This window comes from Apostichopus japonicus, chromosome 1 (genome assembly GCF_037975245.1).
Source record: "Apostichopus japonicus isolate 1M-3 chromosome 1, ASM3797524v1, whole genome shotgun sequence".
In the NCBI taxonomy this organism is placed as follows: domain Eukaryota; kingdom Metazoa; phylum Echinodermata; class Holothuroidea; order Aspidochirotida; family Stichopodidae; genus Apostichopus; species Apostichopus japonicus.
In genome coordinates this window covers 16,808,008-16,824,938 of record NC_092561.1, presented here as the reverse complement: position 1 = coordinate 16,824,938, position 16,931 = coordinate 16,808,008, and the positions used below count along the sequence as shown (strand labels likewise).

Genomic DNA, 16,931 nt, shown 5'->3' with positions numbered 1-16,931 from the left:
GTACTCTATAGTATTTAGAGAATAACGACTTTGGTAAAGAAAGCTGATATATGCTGAGTCACCAAGTTGAGATAATATTTCAAACTTAATGAGTTTATTTTATACTCATACAGATTGATTTAACACGTTCATCAAGTCGCCTCAGGTCATCCCTTTACGTCGAATATCAGACATGGAACTCTGCAGGGTATTAAGCAAATTAAATTGCAATCTATAAGTTTCCAGTCACACTGTCTAATTTGCTTTTCGTGTGTTTTTTACCCCTTTCATTACGGTAAATGGTCGCTTGATATGGTAACAATAAGTGCACTCAAGACATTTGCACTGAATGCATCCACATCTCAAAAGACATTTCCCAATACACTACCAATAGTCAGTCATGCTTGTGTTTCAACATTTTCCAGACTGCAATCAGCATTAGTATTGGTATTAGTGCTAGGTTCCGTAATCTTATCAACAATATCGCATTGAGCATTTGTTTTTTAAGGAGTTTATTAACAAAATAGATTTTCCCCCTCTTTATTCATTCAATAAATGTGTATTGAGATATTCAAAATATGAACTCTGTTTCGACTACAGAAAGAGTAGTCATTACTATTGCAAAATTGACACACTCCAGATTCCTTCAGAATGTTGGATAGCATAAACAACATTAATTAGGCTTGTTTATTTTGCTTACGTCAACAACAGGCTTGTATCATAATTACCGTATTTTATATTTATTGACAACATAACGGAGGAATTTTCTGTACATGAAGCTTATCACCTCAAAGCAGCGTGCATGAACATGATATTGCAACTTGTACACAATACAAGCAATTTTCCCATTCAACTAACGCTCTACAGGTATATTGTTTCTACATCCGACTGTAATTTGTTACGACTTGAGGGATTTTTTTCCAATATGACTTAAGTTAGTTAAAGTGCGCTTTATAAATTGATTTTATTTAATAGTATCGTTTTGACTGCTGTTTGTACTATTTTTAGAGGACATTTACATTTGACGGTTGTCGAGAGGGCAAATTTTCTTTTGATACTTATACAAATTAAGTTAAAGATGTCGAGAAGAATAGGAGTTCCTCTGTAATTGTTATTTATAGGGGACATTTACATTTGATGGATGTCCGAAGAGCAAAGATTTTAATATGTAAAGCAAGACCGCAGCCTCTGTAGTAAACAATCATACCACAGTTTGTTTAAATCTTGCCATTTATTTTTGTCCATTTCTGATCAACTACTTTTTATCCCTGGGATATGAGTTGGTGACGAGAGGAAAATAAACAAGAGTGGCAAATTAAACATGCCAACACTTCGCAAAATCAATACTGCAGCGAAAGTACGAGAGCCTTAGATGGAAATTCTGTGAGAAAACAATTTGCTTGGAACTGCACGAGGAAAAGACTGATCGAATAACCTTTAGAATATTAATATGTCAAATAGAAGGATCTACAAAAATGAAATAGTTAATGTTAACTCAGAAGTTACTCAAACGCTACTGCATATTTTGAATTTTAAGTGCAAACTGGATGTGGAAATTCTGTTCTATAATTACCAATCTATTTATTCATGTGCATTTCGCCTTTTCTAGTAACATTCGAAAACCGATTTAATACAAACACATAATTTAAGGATTCAACTGTTTATTTATTTTTTAATTACTTCTTTTCACACATGTTTTTTAATAGTAGTATTGTATCTTAATATTGGTGATCTAGTTAGCTTCTTAAACAAATGTAATGTTAAGGTAGTTTTAACTTCCCACCATGTTATCCTGATATTGTAAGAAAAATCACAAAATGTTACAACTAAATATTGGCGTGTATTTCCGAATATGACTAATAATGAGAACAGAGGCCCAGAAGAGGGCGCTCCAACTTTTGTTTTCGCTCCCAGCACCAAAACCACCACCAAAAGGGGTGCCAAAAGGGCATAGTATACTACTCTTATTAGCTTTGGTGTAGTTTTTCTTAAATTATTTTATCATGAAAAGTAACTTTTATGTTAATTACTTGATGGTTCAATTATTTTTTTTTAGTTTTTGGTTCCTTGCTTTTTGCAAAGCAAGGAACCTATGCATTCAACTTGGCGTGTGTGTGTGCGTGTGTGTGCGGCCATGTGATCGAAGGTCTACAAAGGTCAATTAGGGGTCAAAAACTAGTATGTTTGCAATAACTTAATATAACAAAATGTCCGTCAAGGTTGGGAGTTATGCTATTGTAACCCAGTAGTCGACCCGAATCTAGGTGACCTTTGGCCTCAGGTTGACCTCCGGTGACCTATATCAGATTTTTTGGTTATTTGAATTTCGGGGCCATTATCAGATCTCAAAGGTACCTTCCGATCAAAATTGTCTTTGGTTGACCCCTGTGCGACCGTCGTGTGCGAAGTTATCAGAGGTTAAAGTTTTTTTTTAATAAGTACATGTGGTTAGGATGGTCATACAGACTTGTCATGTTACTTTTTTGAATCAGTGTGTCAAAATACATCTTGCTATGAGGTCAAACGGTAAAATCTTGACAAATATGCTCATTTTGGGAGATATGGGGCAAATGAAAAAAGTTTGTCAATAATTTGATATAAGATAGAACTCTGTGTTCTATATAGAGGAAACCAACTCCTGCTTCAATCGGACAAAGGGTTCTCAAGTTAAGAGGGGCCAAAGGTTGGTTTTGATACCTTTTTGGCAATAACATTGTGTAAGTACATTGGAGCAAATAACAATTTTAGGACAGAGTGCACATCAAGGGGAGCATATTTGATAAGAACCATCAGGTCATTCGAGGTGATTCAAGGTTGCTTATGTTAAAAAATACTGCCAACTTATGCTAATTTTTGCAACAACTTCTAGTCACGAAGTCTGACATGGCTGATATATTGGGACAAGTTGTAAATGAAGTAGGGGCACATTTTCCAAAATAACCGTGATGTGATCCAAGGTCACCAAAGGTCAATTATAGGTCAAAATGTGTGTTTTTGGCAATAACTTGTGAAACTACCATTGATAGGGGCTGACATGATTGATATTTGTGGACTAGTTGTGAATGGGGTAAGGGATCGTTTCCAAACATAACAGTCATGTGATCCAAGGTCAACAAAGGTCGATTAGTGGCCAAAAACTATTATTTTGGCAATAATTTAAGAACAAAATGTCCATCGAGGTTGGGATTTACGCTATTGTAATCCAACAGTCGACCCTCATTTGGGGGACCTTTGACCTCAGGTTGACATCCAGTGACCTCTATAGTTTCGTTCAAGTCGATTCTTTGAATTTTCGTTGGTATATTCCGATCTAAATTGTCTATAAGTTGACTCCTCTGCAACCTTTGTGTGCTAAGTTATTAGAAAATCAAGGTTTGGTTTGGTTTTGTTAAAAAATTTAATAAGTACAGTTTGGATGATTCTGTGAGTTCTGTAAAAAGAGCCAACTCTTACTCATATCAGACACCTGGTCCTCAAAAGGTTCTCAAAAGGACCAACGGTGGATTTGTGATATTTTTGGCAATACTTTTGTCTATGTACATCGGACCACATAACAATTTTATGACAGTGCTGCTCCCTTGTAAATATTCCTTACAAGCAAGAAACCATAGTGCCATTGGGCTCTTGTTTATTAAAGACCTAACTTACGACGTCAACGTTATTAAATAATGCTTAAATTAAATTATCTGAGGTAATTTTATAATCTGTTATATAGTTTATGGATAATAGTTTATAGTTTATTAGCTAAATAGTTTAATTAATAATATGAATACTACCCGCAAATGCTTCGTTCAGACAATTAAACCGGAACGGCATTAAAAACATCAGGACATTATAAATGAATTTCAAATCCTCTCTCCGACATAAAGTCAATGTATTTAACGTTGTTGGATACTAGAAGTTATCAACACAGGGCGCCCAGAGTAAAATAATGCATTTATTCGCTAGCATCCAGTCGATTTCATAACCACTCGACCATGTACTTAAAGAGTGACCAGGCAAGGTCACCACGTTTCCATATGTAATATATGGATTATTAATTTAGATTATATTTTCTAAGAACTTACATACAATAACAATACCAGGAAGATATGAATAAAATATTCGTTTGATCATTAAGTATTTAATATAATGATAACAATACTAATAATAATGCCATTGGTGCTTCCTTAGATAATACTTAGTTAATACGTAATGGTTCTGTAAATCGTTAATGCATAACCTGTTTCAGGATTGATGATAAGTACAAGAGGCTCACAAATACGGAACGCCAAAAGTATACCATAATACTGTAAAAGTATACGATGATAATGTGAAATAGTTGTTCGATTATAAGTTTGGAAAACGTATGTTGTGGACTTTTTTGGCGTTCCACAAAGTGTTATCACGTGTAATGATCCTTTCTTGCGAGACGACAATACACAGAAAGGACCACTAATTACGAAGATAACATTAAAAAAGACGATTATAATGTATAACCCATAGAATTACGGGCGTTATTACCCAACGTTGCTTGTTATTATTCTCATATTCTAGTCAGTGGTAACTGGTTAAACTGTAGATTTTTCTGCAACTTTGAAACGACACATACTCCCCTTTCTTTAAGTCTCTCTTGGCATTGACGCTTCTTCCATATAAAGAGCTGATTATGGCCTATCAAATGTGTTGTATAGGTCATACGACGTGCTCTACACAATAATATCACAAAATACCAATGTATCTGATATTGATCCGACGAGCATTTGCTCTTGATAATAAACAGCACTAGAAGAACGCGATATTAGCCTACCATCGTCACCGAACGGAGAATGTAGCTCGTACGATTCAAACCGATCAGCTTCAAGACCAAGCGGATGTACGCGGACAACCTTCGAGGGCGCTTTGGCGTCCAAGTTAGTCATATGTTGAGATAAGAGATACATCGAAGAATGAGCACCTAACCAAAGGTCCTCACTGACTGGATCAGCATATATGTTATCAATACTAACGCCAACATCAATAGCTCGATCAAACATGAGGTTTCCGTTTTCCTTGCTGATATTAAAAATGTTAATCTGCTGTTCGAATGTTTTCGTAAGGAACAAACGTGTGCCATCTTCAGACAAGGCCATACTATTCAAGTCACTCTGACGCTGAACGACTAGAGATGCTGTGACACCATCGAAAAATACCACGCTTCCTAAAGCCAGCCCTACAACGACCTCAAGAGACCGCAAACAACCATGGAAGTAACCGTCATTAGAAGCATAAAACGACTTGGGTCCAACTGCCAAAATATCATTGACACTCGTAAACATAGTGCTCTGTACTGACCGCACTAAACTTAACGAATTGAGTTCATGGTTGTATTTCATCACCTCCACGTTATCGTTATCCTTCCGGTGGTTTACAACAAACAACCAAAGCTCATCAGATGATGCATCTTTCCAATGGCTTACACCATGTGGGTTGAAATCCTTTTCTAGTTCTCTTGGCAAGGCTACCTCCACAGCAGCGTGTGCAGGATCATTGAAATTAAATTTATAGATTCTTCCTGTAAATTGTTGTATCTTCTTATCGAACAGTTGTTTACATAAATTAAGCCTCAAACCTGACGAAATGAAAGCTATACCATTATCAGTCAATGTAATGTCTTCCGACCCGGTCTGAATTGGTTTCACGGTTCTACACGGCCCCGGTCGATGTATGTAGCCCTTCGAGTGTATTCCAAATCCTGGAGATAATTGCCAAACACGTTGCAAAGCAAACAACGCTATCAATAGAACTATGGCTTTCAAAATCATTTTGAACTTCTTCGAGTATTGTCCTTTGTGACCTCAATCACAGTATGCTGGTAGCTTTGTTAACCTAAGCTAACTACACACTGGTGTAGAACTGTTGTTTGTGTGTTGTTCTTTACATACTAAACGAGTTGCCAAGTTCTAATAAGCCTATTCGGTCGAATCGGCTAAATCGTAGTATTATATTTGATCATATCAAGTCGTAGTACCGGTGCCTTCCAATCATAAGGTCCCCGGATCGAGTCACTCCAAGATTAATGTATGTCGTCCAGTTACAGAGTTGTTGACAATTGACAATTCATAATCAAGGACGTTAAAAAAAGGAATGTAAGAGACTGACTTGGGCAAATACATACGTACATACATATTTGCATATTTCATTGATAATGTACTTCCGTCAGCATTACATAGATATACTGTCCTTTGAATTCAGTCTACCTGGATACGATTACAGCATTTAAGTAACGAAAACCAAATGCATAACTGAGGAGTTAAATTATTGTCAAGTTATTGCGTCCAACAACACGAAAAAGGTTGAATGAAGTAATGATACACTGATGGTTTCAATTTGTGGATAACATGTTTTAATTTTCATTTCCATATTCCATTTATTGCTGTAAATTATAAGTTTGCCTTACTTTCATATCATTCTTTTTTTCAACATCGTCTTCTTTAAGTTAGTTAACAAGAAAGTACAATACATTAATAAAATATGTAGATGATAAAATTATTCTTATTCCTGTCTATCGTTGAAGCAGTAGTGCGAAAAAGAGTTACGGGTCACTTGTATGTCGTAATCATACCACATTTCTTTGACATATATTGATAATTCAAAATATCTTAGTCAATACGCTTTCATCATTTGCTAATGATAAAAAAAAAATGATGATTAAACCTCACAATAGGCTACTTTATGTGCTACTGTACCAATTAATAGCTTGTCCTTGAAGTGAACTGCACTTGAACTTCCAGAAACAAGCTCACCGTCATCACCAAAGGGTGAAAATAGTTTGTAGGTATTAAACGGGTCGTTTCGGGGTCCCAGTGGTTGTATTCGAATCACTTGAGAAGGCGCTCTAAGATCTATATCAGACAAATGCTTAGTCAGGAGAGCTAACGAAGGGTGACTTCCAAGCCACAGGTCACCAGTTGATTGGTCGGAAAACACATTATCAATTGCAATACCGACATTTATGCTTTGATGTAATTTCAGTGTTTCAGTTCCCTTGCTCCTGTTGTATATATCTAGTTTCATTTCCAACGGTCGAGTAAGGTACACCTGCTTACCGTTCCTCGACAAGGCAAGACTATTGAAATCATGCTCATTTTCTATGATGCTTTGACCCACGGTTCCGTCGAAGTAAATAACATTGCACCACCGTAACCCTAGAAGAGGCTCTAGTATGCGCCAACAGCTTCTAAAGTATGCATCGTTCGAGGCAAGAAATGAATTACGATCTATAGCTAGTACGTCATTTAAGCTTGTGAACAATTCGTGGGTTACTGAACGAACCATTGACAAAGATCTTGATTCTGGTTGGTATGATAAAACTTCAACGAAGTCGCCATTCTTCCGATGATTTACTACAAATAACAGAATGTCACCTGTTTCGGAATCCTCTAGCAAGTCAATACCATGAGGACTGAAGTTGTCTTGTAACTCTTTGGGCAAAGAAACCTCAACAGCATCTTTGTTAGAGTTGTGAAAGTCAAACGCATATATTCTTCCGATGAACTGCGAGAATCGAGCATCGAGAGCTGAACTACACATATCTGATAATTGCATTCCCGAAGAGATGAACGCTAACCCGTTGGATGTCACAGCTATGTCCTCTGATCCTGTCTCGATCGGAGCGACGTTTCTACACGGTCCTGGTCGGTAAATGTATCCCACGTTACTCGTTCCAAATCCAAGGGATAGTTTCCATACCCTCTGAACAAGGAAAGCTAGAAGTATAAACGCGACCGTTTTTAAAAACATGATGCTATACAGTTTGTTCTGAACGCGCGATAGAATATTTCACGGCTTCAGGAAATTGTATATAAATGTACATGCGGTGAACATGTGTCTGTCTTAGTATACCACACGACCTCCGTAAGCGTTTCGCACACAGGTTTCGTGCTAGTTGTATCGATGATGTTTGGCAGCCAAATTCCAAACAGTGTAGCGAACACTTGACTGTTGTTCTTTTGTCTATTGTGTAGATCAGTATCGCTGTAACTGTGTTTAATGTAGCCTACACAGCTATCCTTGTTTGTACGTTTAACGCATGTGACAAAGGGATCGTACAGTTTCTATTATGTGGTACAAAGTGTTTATTGTGTTGCATGTAATATGGCTAAAGTGGAGCAAACATATGCAAAATGATTTCCCCAAAAGCATAAAAACTGAAAACACAAAGCTTGTCACAAATCGACATTCCCAAATTATCAATTTGTTTCACTATGTAATCCATACAATTGACTCTGTTGCTGAGTTAATATGTTCGATAATTATAATAATTGGTTATACTGTTTTATTTCGGTGTGAATGATCCAAGTATTTTGCTTAACAAAATCCTAATTTAAGGTCAATTATGCTCGAAGCGAAGACTGAATTATACCTCGTACATCAACCACTCAGTTCGTGAACGCCATTGTACAGGTGATTCATGAAGCAATGTACCGTAATTACAGACAGAAAAATGCTTTGGCCCAATGCAAATCTGTGTTACGTCATTTACAAGGATAGTAATTGGATTAAACAAAACCATGAACTCGATACGTTAATGCTGCATTAAAGTTATAACATTTATCACAAGTTAATATTCTTGTAAGCATTAGCACAGTAAAGGTTGTATCGAACTAATTGGGTTAGAGTTCGGTACCGCGTCATTCGGACACAAAGATGTAAATTTCGTTGTAGTGCACATGATGAATTACGAAATATACGAAGTCTAATTAAGTTTTAATTACTCACACGATATATTTGACTATAGACAATTGTTTCCCGTCCTTCTGCTAATTATGAAGAGAATTAATTAAGTTCAATAGCCTTCATGGAATTATTGCTCAACCTTTTCGCAGTTCACGTCTAACGTATTCTTACTTACTTGTCACGTATCCATTTCTTACCTCTTCAGTCCTATCTCATTGTCATATGCTCATCTTCCCATGTATCTGAAAGAAACTTGTAAATGTATTAGATAACGTGGAATTTTGTTTGTGTGAACTAATCCGAGTAACCGTCAAATTATTGCCTGTCAATTTGATTTATTAAATGCCAAGAGGTTTTTATGTCCGAGTCACGGCTTCATTGTCATTTCTCAATTCCCCATCACAAACAATTTTTTTCTTTTCGAAACGTCAGTCATGTCCAGTTTTGTTTTATAAGTAATTACTCTCTCAGCTGATGCTGACCGTGATTGCATTGGAAGCTTTAATTTCTGATTCTTGCCGTTCCGTGATTCGTCCTGGTGTTTGGCATGTGTTCATTCAATTATTTTAAAGCATTCAAATCCAAACGTTGAAATATATCTCACAAGTTTCTGTTTTTTGTTTTTTTCGTTTCAGTACAATGAAGAAAATGTTCATAAAAATGGTTGATTAATCAGAGATGAGGGTCTAACTTCATCATGGCAACGGTGTTGACAACAGACTATGATGTTACCACTGAGGCTTCGACTGCAGAGGTTTATGCCGCAGAGGATCTATGGGTGGTGGTATTAATGGTTATTCTTGGAGTGGTAGGGGTCATTGGTAACACCCTCGTGTGCATTATCATCTTCAGAGCTAGATTCTTACACAACTTAACAAACTATTTGATTCTGAGCTTGGCCGTGGCGGATTTGTCCGCTTCCTTCTTTCTCGTTGTGAATGTGTTTCCCTTAGAGGCACAGCTCATTCGTCAACCGCCGTCTGGTCGAGTTGCCGCTGAGATCTATTGCAGATTCTACAGCAGCCGTCATTTCTTTTGGGTTAGTGTCACGGCTTCCGTATTCAACCTCGTCTGTGTTACATTTGAACGGTTTTTTGCCATTGTTTATCCGTTGCACTATCCGCTTTATTTTAATCTGAGAAAAGTCCAAATTATGATCTTTATGACCTGGGCTATACCAAACCTACAAGAGGCTTTCGCATTTTTCATCAATCCATACTTACCAGAATCTCACAGTTGTGGATACGGTTTCAGCAGCGAAGAGCTTGGTATATTCGTTGGTGTGTTTGTGTTCCTCATATCTTATTTCTTACCCCTCGTTATTATGATCTTTGCATACTATCTCATATTTCACAACTTAAAAAAAGAAACCAACTCAGGAGACCAATCGCAAACCCAAGTCCAAGCTGATTCTATGAGTAAAGCCCGCAAGAAAGTTGTTCAAGTACTGATTATCGTGGTCATCGCTTTTACCGTTCTTTGGACACCGAATCAAGTATCATACTTTTTTGAAAACCTCAAGAAACCAATTGTGCCTACGAGCCACACACTCTATAAACTATTTCGTCTGATGGCATTCTCTAACTCGGTGATCAATCCGTTTATTTATGCTTTTAAATATAAACAGTTTCGAAAGGGTTTCAGGGTTGCTATTTGCAACTTTCCGAAGAATCAAGTAGGATTTTCCAATGATTCCTCCGATAGACATGCATAAAGCCCATCTCCACCTCAAAGATATCAAGATAAATTAAACTAATTATATACAACAGTAATGCTGAAATACAGAAGACGCAAAACGTGCGTCTAATTTTCATCAATACTTTTCCAATTTTGTATTCTTTTGTAGAAACATTTCTTCTATTTCTACAATAACCTTTCCAATCATGATTGTAAAACTGCTGCTTTAATGTTAACACTTGTGATTTCACGCATCCACCGACCTTTACCGGTTTATATATTGTACTTCAAGTGTGTTCATATTTACTGGTAGAGTAGTAGATGTACCTGTAAATACTTACATCACTCTAGATTGTTATGAATTGCTTCCTTTTCGTTTGCAATTACTCTAGGACGTTTCTTCGTAAAGTCATTGCACTTTCAAATAAATGACGTTAAAACATAAGTATCCATGTGTAACGAGCAAATATTAGAAAGAATAATGTCCATTTCGTTTCTTTAGTTTCTGATAATATGAAAATTAATGTATTTTTTTTTTTTTTTGTAAGGTTAAGGTTAATCTCCGTTCTCCAGTCATCTTCCTGATTGTTGAGCATTTCTAATGGGTATATAATTCATACAATTCATGTTAACAATTGTTTAATATACGATAGTCCAGAGAAAACTCTATTTTAGACAATAATGCAGAAAGGAACATACACAGGGCTTCCTTGTGATATTTGCGTGTAATTCCTACATTGCGTATTTGAGATACTGATAGCTGAATTATCACAGTTTGTACCATTACTTAATGTGAAGCAAACAAGTGTGATGTTATAGTTGCACTTTGATAGCAAATTGCAGTTTTTACAGATAAACATTAAACAATTTTCACTATGACCTCTCAGCTGTTTGCCTCAAGTTCACGTTTGGTACAAAACATGTCAAACATTGCAAGTGTTATTATTTCAAAAAAGATTCATCAGAATTAAATGCAAATTTCACTCAGAAGCTTACAATATGTTCCTCTTTTATCAGCCAAAGATAATATTTTCGTCTGGATTTCCTCTTCACTCACTATTTTGTCTGGAATGATGGAGAAGCTCGTGAGTAAAGACCATGATAGGTAACTACGATATTTTGTTAAATTCTGAATAAGCGTAATCAAATGTAGTAAAGTCATTTAATTCATGTGTGAAATTTAATCAAAAATCACAGATATACCTCAAAATATTATACCATTTCAAAATTTTATTTTCGTTTCATATTTTTGTGTTAAACCAAATTATATTATCTTCAACAAGCTTTTATGGTGGAGAATTGTTATTTGGAGCGATTATTTTTGTCATTTGTTTAGGGTTGGTACAATGAAAGTTCTTTACTTATATTGGAACACTTAAACACATGAAATAGATCTCTCAATGTACAGAATTGTGCATTGACGTGTATGAAATCTGGAGATGAACCGTACGTTATTATATCTAAGAGGACTCGAGGTTGTCATCCATTGTGGATAGATCAATTCCAGTGTGTTTTCCTAGTTACCCTTCTTTTATGACAAAAATGCAATATGTTTTGCTATACAACGATCGTTCTAGCCAATTTGCTTTTGGGTGCCTTCCGGATTAAGTATACGTGCCATTCAGTCAAATGTACTTGTTGATGTTATTTTCATTCACTCAATAGTGATAAAACACAACGTGCATTGTAAAATATCTTGTGGAAACGAGAGTTTTATGGAATCATAAAGCTATCACATAACAAGAGCTACTGTATGTGATCATAACTCAACGTTCATTTGAGGTAATGTTATCGTCTATCTGCAAGTGACGTGGAACTACTCCCGAGCTGTTATTTCCAAACATTTTGTAACCTGATGCGACATACATTAAACATTATTCATTTAAGTACTAATTAACGAAGCTACTGCAAAGAAAATGTGACACCAATAAAAGCATACTAAGGCCGTTTTTTTTTCAAAAAAATAATTTCCATGGGTCCCAGAGTACCTACAACTATTTGATTCGAATATTTTGTATCTAGATCTGGGAATAAATCGACATTGTTATCATAAATATATCTCGTAACTGACCTTTGACCTGCAAGAGTAACATCCTACTATACATTGATATTAGTTGTGATTGCGATAAGCTCAATATTGTGTATTTGTTTATTTATTTGTTTTATCACAAGAAAATTACAATGTGAAAGGAAGTCTTCTTAAAAGCCTGAATTGGCTTAACAGAGTAGAAGACTCCCTGGTAAAGAAGAAAAATATAATACAATTTGAATGAACAGAATGATACAGATACTTTAAGGAGTAATAACTAGACAGGATAACATTGTCCTAGTTCAAAAAGAATTTAGCTATACATGTAATTACTTAATATATATAAATATTTCAGTGTAGTACAAATCATCCTTAATTGTTTCCCTATATTAAGGTATATCCGGACATGGAAGAACCACCTTAACATACATTTCAAGTGTCTATGGTCTTAACAATGTCTAATATACATCGTTAAACATACAAAAAAATGAAAGCTTTTGTGTTTTGACTTCAAATGGAATGTGATTTCTCTATTTTATCTACTATTGCATTCTCTCAATATTCCGCCGTCTAAATAATTGATACATCACCATGATATTGCCCTTTCTTATCATATACTTAAACATGTTTATGTTTGTTTTCTTGGATTTTATTCGTAATTGTAAATCACTGCTATTTAAAAAAAATCGGAAATATTTATTGCCTCCTCTATGAATAGAGAATGTCAAGTTATAGAAGATTGCTCCATCCTATCAGTTAATAACGATAACATTTCAAGAGTCACGGATGATAGGTTATTACGATAGATCACCCACAGTACTGTTAAGTTCGTTTAGTATATCACAATGTGGTTTTTTATCTTAATTTGTGATTACATAAAACAGTAATGTAACGTTTGCCATTTACGTTATGTTTTCCTTTGTTTCTGATTTCAGATACATATTAACCTTGTTTTAGTAGTCCTTACGCATCATATGGATTTGGGAAATAGACAGGCGGTCATGCTATACTCCCTTGAAAGTTGTTTGTAATTATATGTTTAGTAAGTCGATACCTTTTCACATATCACTTCAGAGGCTGTTGAGAATTATCACTGTTTGAACAATTTAAAGCAAACTTTAACCATGAAGTTTATGTCACTATTTGCAATGCGACATTATGATAGATAGTACATTCACCTGAAATAGCACATTTATTCTTGTTTATAGTTTATTCACAGATGGAATAACTCATAAATACAAAATAGTAACAAGTACAAACTGGGAGTGTATAGAACTTTGTCATAACAGACCTAAGTCTGCTCCTCAAAAAGCCTGTATTAATTTTAATTTGATACAGCTAATCAATATTGTGTTGAAAATTTTACTAATGGCAAGAGAAAAAAGTTTTTAGATAACAAAGAAGATATATAAACAGGTCAGGAAGAAATCAATTCTTTATTCAGGGAAATCCATGTCCATTTTCGTAGACAGCATTTAGAGTTATTCAGATATTCTACATCAAATAAACATTTACTGAACACACTTGTCCATCTTCCACGTTTACGATTAGATATCTTGAAAGAGGAATTGATTCTGGTGCAATATTGATTTACTCAACAACATAAAGTAACCAATGGCAACACTGCTATTGTTTCAATCATATACCATAATGACTTGTTAATTACCTGCTTCATTGACAATTCATTCATTCTTATTTTCATATCTAATACATAACAAACTGAGTTTTATGAAAGCCTCATAATATACCCGAAGAATTCACAGTTGGATGGGCACCAGCAGCTTGTGGAAGGACAAACAATTTAAGCAGGGCACAATACTAGTGTCAAAATGGGTGGGAATGCACAGTAGTCTGCACGAGACAATACCCCGGTCTGGCTATGGGCTGATCTGTCTCGTTAGATTGTTCAACGACAATAATGGGGCCTACAGAAATCCATATGAATGTCATGAAGCATGTTATACTTACGTAGTGTGTGCCGGACGTGCGTGTCATCACAAAATAAATATTGAAACTGTCGATGTTCTTGGCTGGTGAACGGCAATGTTGCTTCAATAGATATATAACAATATATATAACAATGAAAGTTATCCAGAAGGTTTACTCTATTCCCACTAGGATGTTCTTTTTACTTTTATGCCCATTTTGTCTGCACAAAAGATGTGTATTGGATATTGTAAGTTCACTGCACTCACTTTACAATGTGTTCTACTTGAAGGATGTGTAAACAGAAGAGATTTTGCGTCCCAGGTTATTGGCTGTTTTCGTCTCGCTTCTTGTTTAAATCGAAGAGGCTTATAGCTGTTTCTTCATGACACAAAGCTTCATCGACACAATTTGTAGAAGCAGGGAACTGAAAAAGATAGTCTGTATCAAATGAAAGTGATATTGCTCGGCCAGTTTTCGTAATCAGTTTATTAATTACATTATTTGGATACGAAAGGGATTTTTAACGTACTGTAGAGATGTAAATACAACTTAAACGTTTTACTTCTGCATTGTATAAATTGTACTTTTCGTTATCTGAAATTGCTCTACATGTTTAGTGAATTAATAAAATACTTTTCTTGACTGATATTTTCAAGTGTGAAGATAGTTACCATGCAAATAGACCAAAAACAAAAAAAGAAATTGTCGGGACTATTGAATAAATTCAAAAAATTAAATTGTGATTGCCATGAGCCATGTATTCCTTTGATTGGTATAAGTTTTTCATTATAACAGGTATATTCTTAATACTCTATTTTCATAAATCCAATTGTACACCAATCCATATGTCAACTTGTTTCTTTGCCGTTTCATTGCATGCAACATGGCTAACAAGGAATGGATCAGTGAACCTATTCTTACAAGAATGAAATATTAGGGCAGACAGGAATGGAACTCAACTGATTACTCATGATATCACAATTTCCCTTGGTATAATATGACAGGTTAACTGTATGATATTAAAGATTTCATCTATGATATTACGTGTTACATATATGATATCATAGCTTACGGTACCTATACTCCGTTTGAACTAAGTATATAAACCGGGTGCCATTCTGTAGTCTTTTGATTTAATATTTTTGATCTTCATGTGATGCTCCATATGCACGTTTACTTTATGTTTAAATTATTTATATATATTATTGTTTATATATATACATATATTTATATATATTTGATTGTTTGCATACAATCGCAACGCACATTAAGAAAATACGTTTTTGGAAAGAAGCAGTAATGCCTATATATTTATGTCAGGTTTTTTTTCTCACAATAGGAAATGTTGTCTTATTTGTATGCATGCAGGGATATTTGATATAGTGTCGTTTAACCAATGAATGGTATAGCTACGGTATGTATGTGACGATTTTTAATAATTTTAGTTTAAGTTTATAACTTGGTAGTGGCAGAGTTAAAGGTCATGTCACTATGTGCATGTTCAGCTTTGTAAAAACAAGACGTTGTTCGAAAATCAATACTGATGATATTTTAGAAGAGTATGTTGAACGTAATCCACTTTGGAAAGTGCAATTTAGAATTAAAATAAAAAAGAGTCAATCGTGTCACGGCCTGTTAATTTCTTTTCATTAAAACTGTCATTTTTAACGTGTGTCATAAAAATAAGTATCACTTATCCTACGAAAGTCCTTTACATTACAAACTAAAATAAATAGGACTGTCTGAACATTGCTATCAAATACATTGTATAGCATCGTTGAAGCTTGTTGCTGATGTTGATTAATGAATCCTGATTTATTGTTAATACATTGCTATCTTACATGCATGCATTTTAAGACGGCACTTGCTTGTAGCGAATAAAGTATCCAACTTAAAGTTAATATTTCCGATCCAATAAATTATAGTGTATCAAATTGTATCACAAATTTAGAGCTCTTGTTTTACTTAATGACTTTCACTCACAACACAAAGCGAAACTTCGTGAAGAAAAGACATTTCCTTTTTTCTTTCTTTTTTCCCAAAATACGCATGTTCCATAAAGCAATATTCTTTATATGACAGTTAGTTTCACGATGCAGTAAAATGTCAATATGTCAACTCTTCAAAAAACACATCTCTGTGACTTATTTTCGATGATATTTCGAATTTTTTGCGGGGTCTCTTACTTTTGATGAATATCTCAAGTTATTGCTGTACTTAATGTCTCCTGTAAATCCGACTTATATATCTTTCACTGTTTCAAATTATTTGACAATAAAACTGTCAAAGAGAGAGAGAGAGCATTACTATTTATGCCAGCGTCCACAATATTCCCCATTAACGAATTTAAAAGGGTTTGTCTATTTCGAAATTCAATATCTGAATCTAAATTCTGTTCCAAGGTCATCATGTTCACCTGCCTTCCTTTTTGGAAGTTTTCCAAAGAGTCTATAATCAGTTGTCGTGTAAAACATGATTAAAACGTGTGTTAAATGCATTGACATCATGTATCATGAGCAGGAATCTTCAGGTAACACATCTCACATATGCTAATCTGTTTCACTATTATTAATGATAGGAGCCATGTTGTATATCTTTCATATATATATATATATATACA

At 34.9% G+C, this 16,931-nt stretch overlaps 3 protein-coding genes across 3 annotated transcripts in view; 1 reads left to right on the top strand and 2 right to left on the bottom strand.

Moving 5' to 3' along the window:
- Positions 1-16,247, top strand: part of LOC139969009 (trace amine-associated receptor 6-like) — a 31,720-nt gene extending 15,473 nt beyond the window's left edge. The window contains exon 2 of the mRNA XM_071973696.1: positions 9,312-16,247. Within this exon, the coding sequence (XP_071829797.1) occupies positions 9,374-10,390 (1,017 nt within the window). The 5' untranslated portion in view covers positions 9,312-9,373 and the 3' untranslated portion in view covers positions 10,391-16,247. The remainder of the gene's footprint in view (positions 1-9,311) is intronic.
- On the bottom strand, positions 2,755-5,762 carry LOC139969000 (serum paraoxonase/arylesterase 2-like). Its single transcript, XM_071973668.1, has one exon. It carries the CDS (start codon positions 5,760-5,762, stop codon positions 4,668-4,670), a length of 1,095 nt encoding a protein of 364 aa, XP_071829769.1. The 3' UTR covers positions 2,755-4,667.
- On the bottom strand, positions 6,644-7,919 carry LOC139969008 (serum paraoxonase/arylesterase 1-like). Its single transcript, XM_071973681.1, has one exon. It carries the CDS (start codon positions 7,738-7,740, stop codon positions 6,649-6,651), a length of 1,092 nt encoding a protein of 363 aa, XP_071829782.1. The 5' UTR covers positions 7,741-7,919; the 3' UTR covers positions 6,644-6,648.
- Positions 16,248-16,931: the final 684 nt, after the last annotated feature.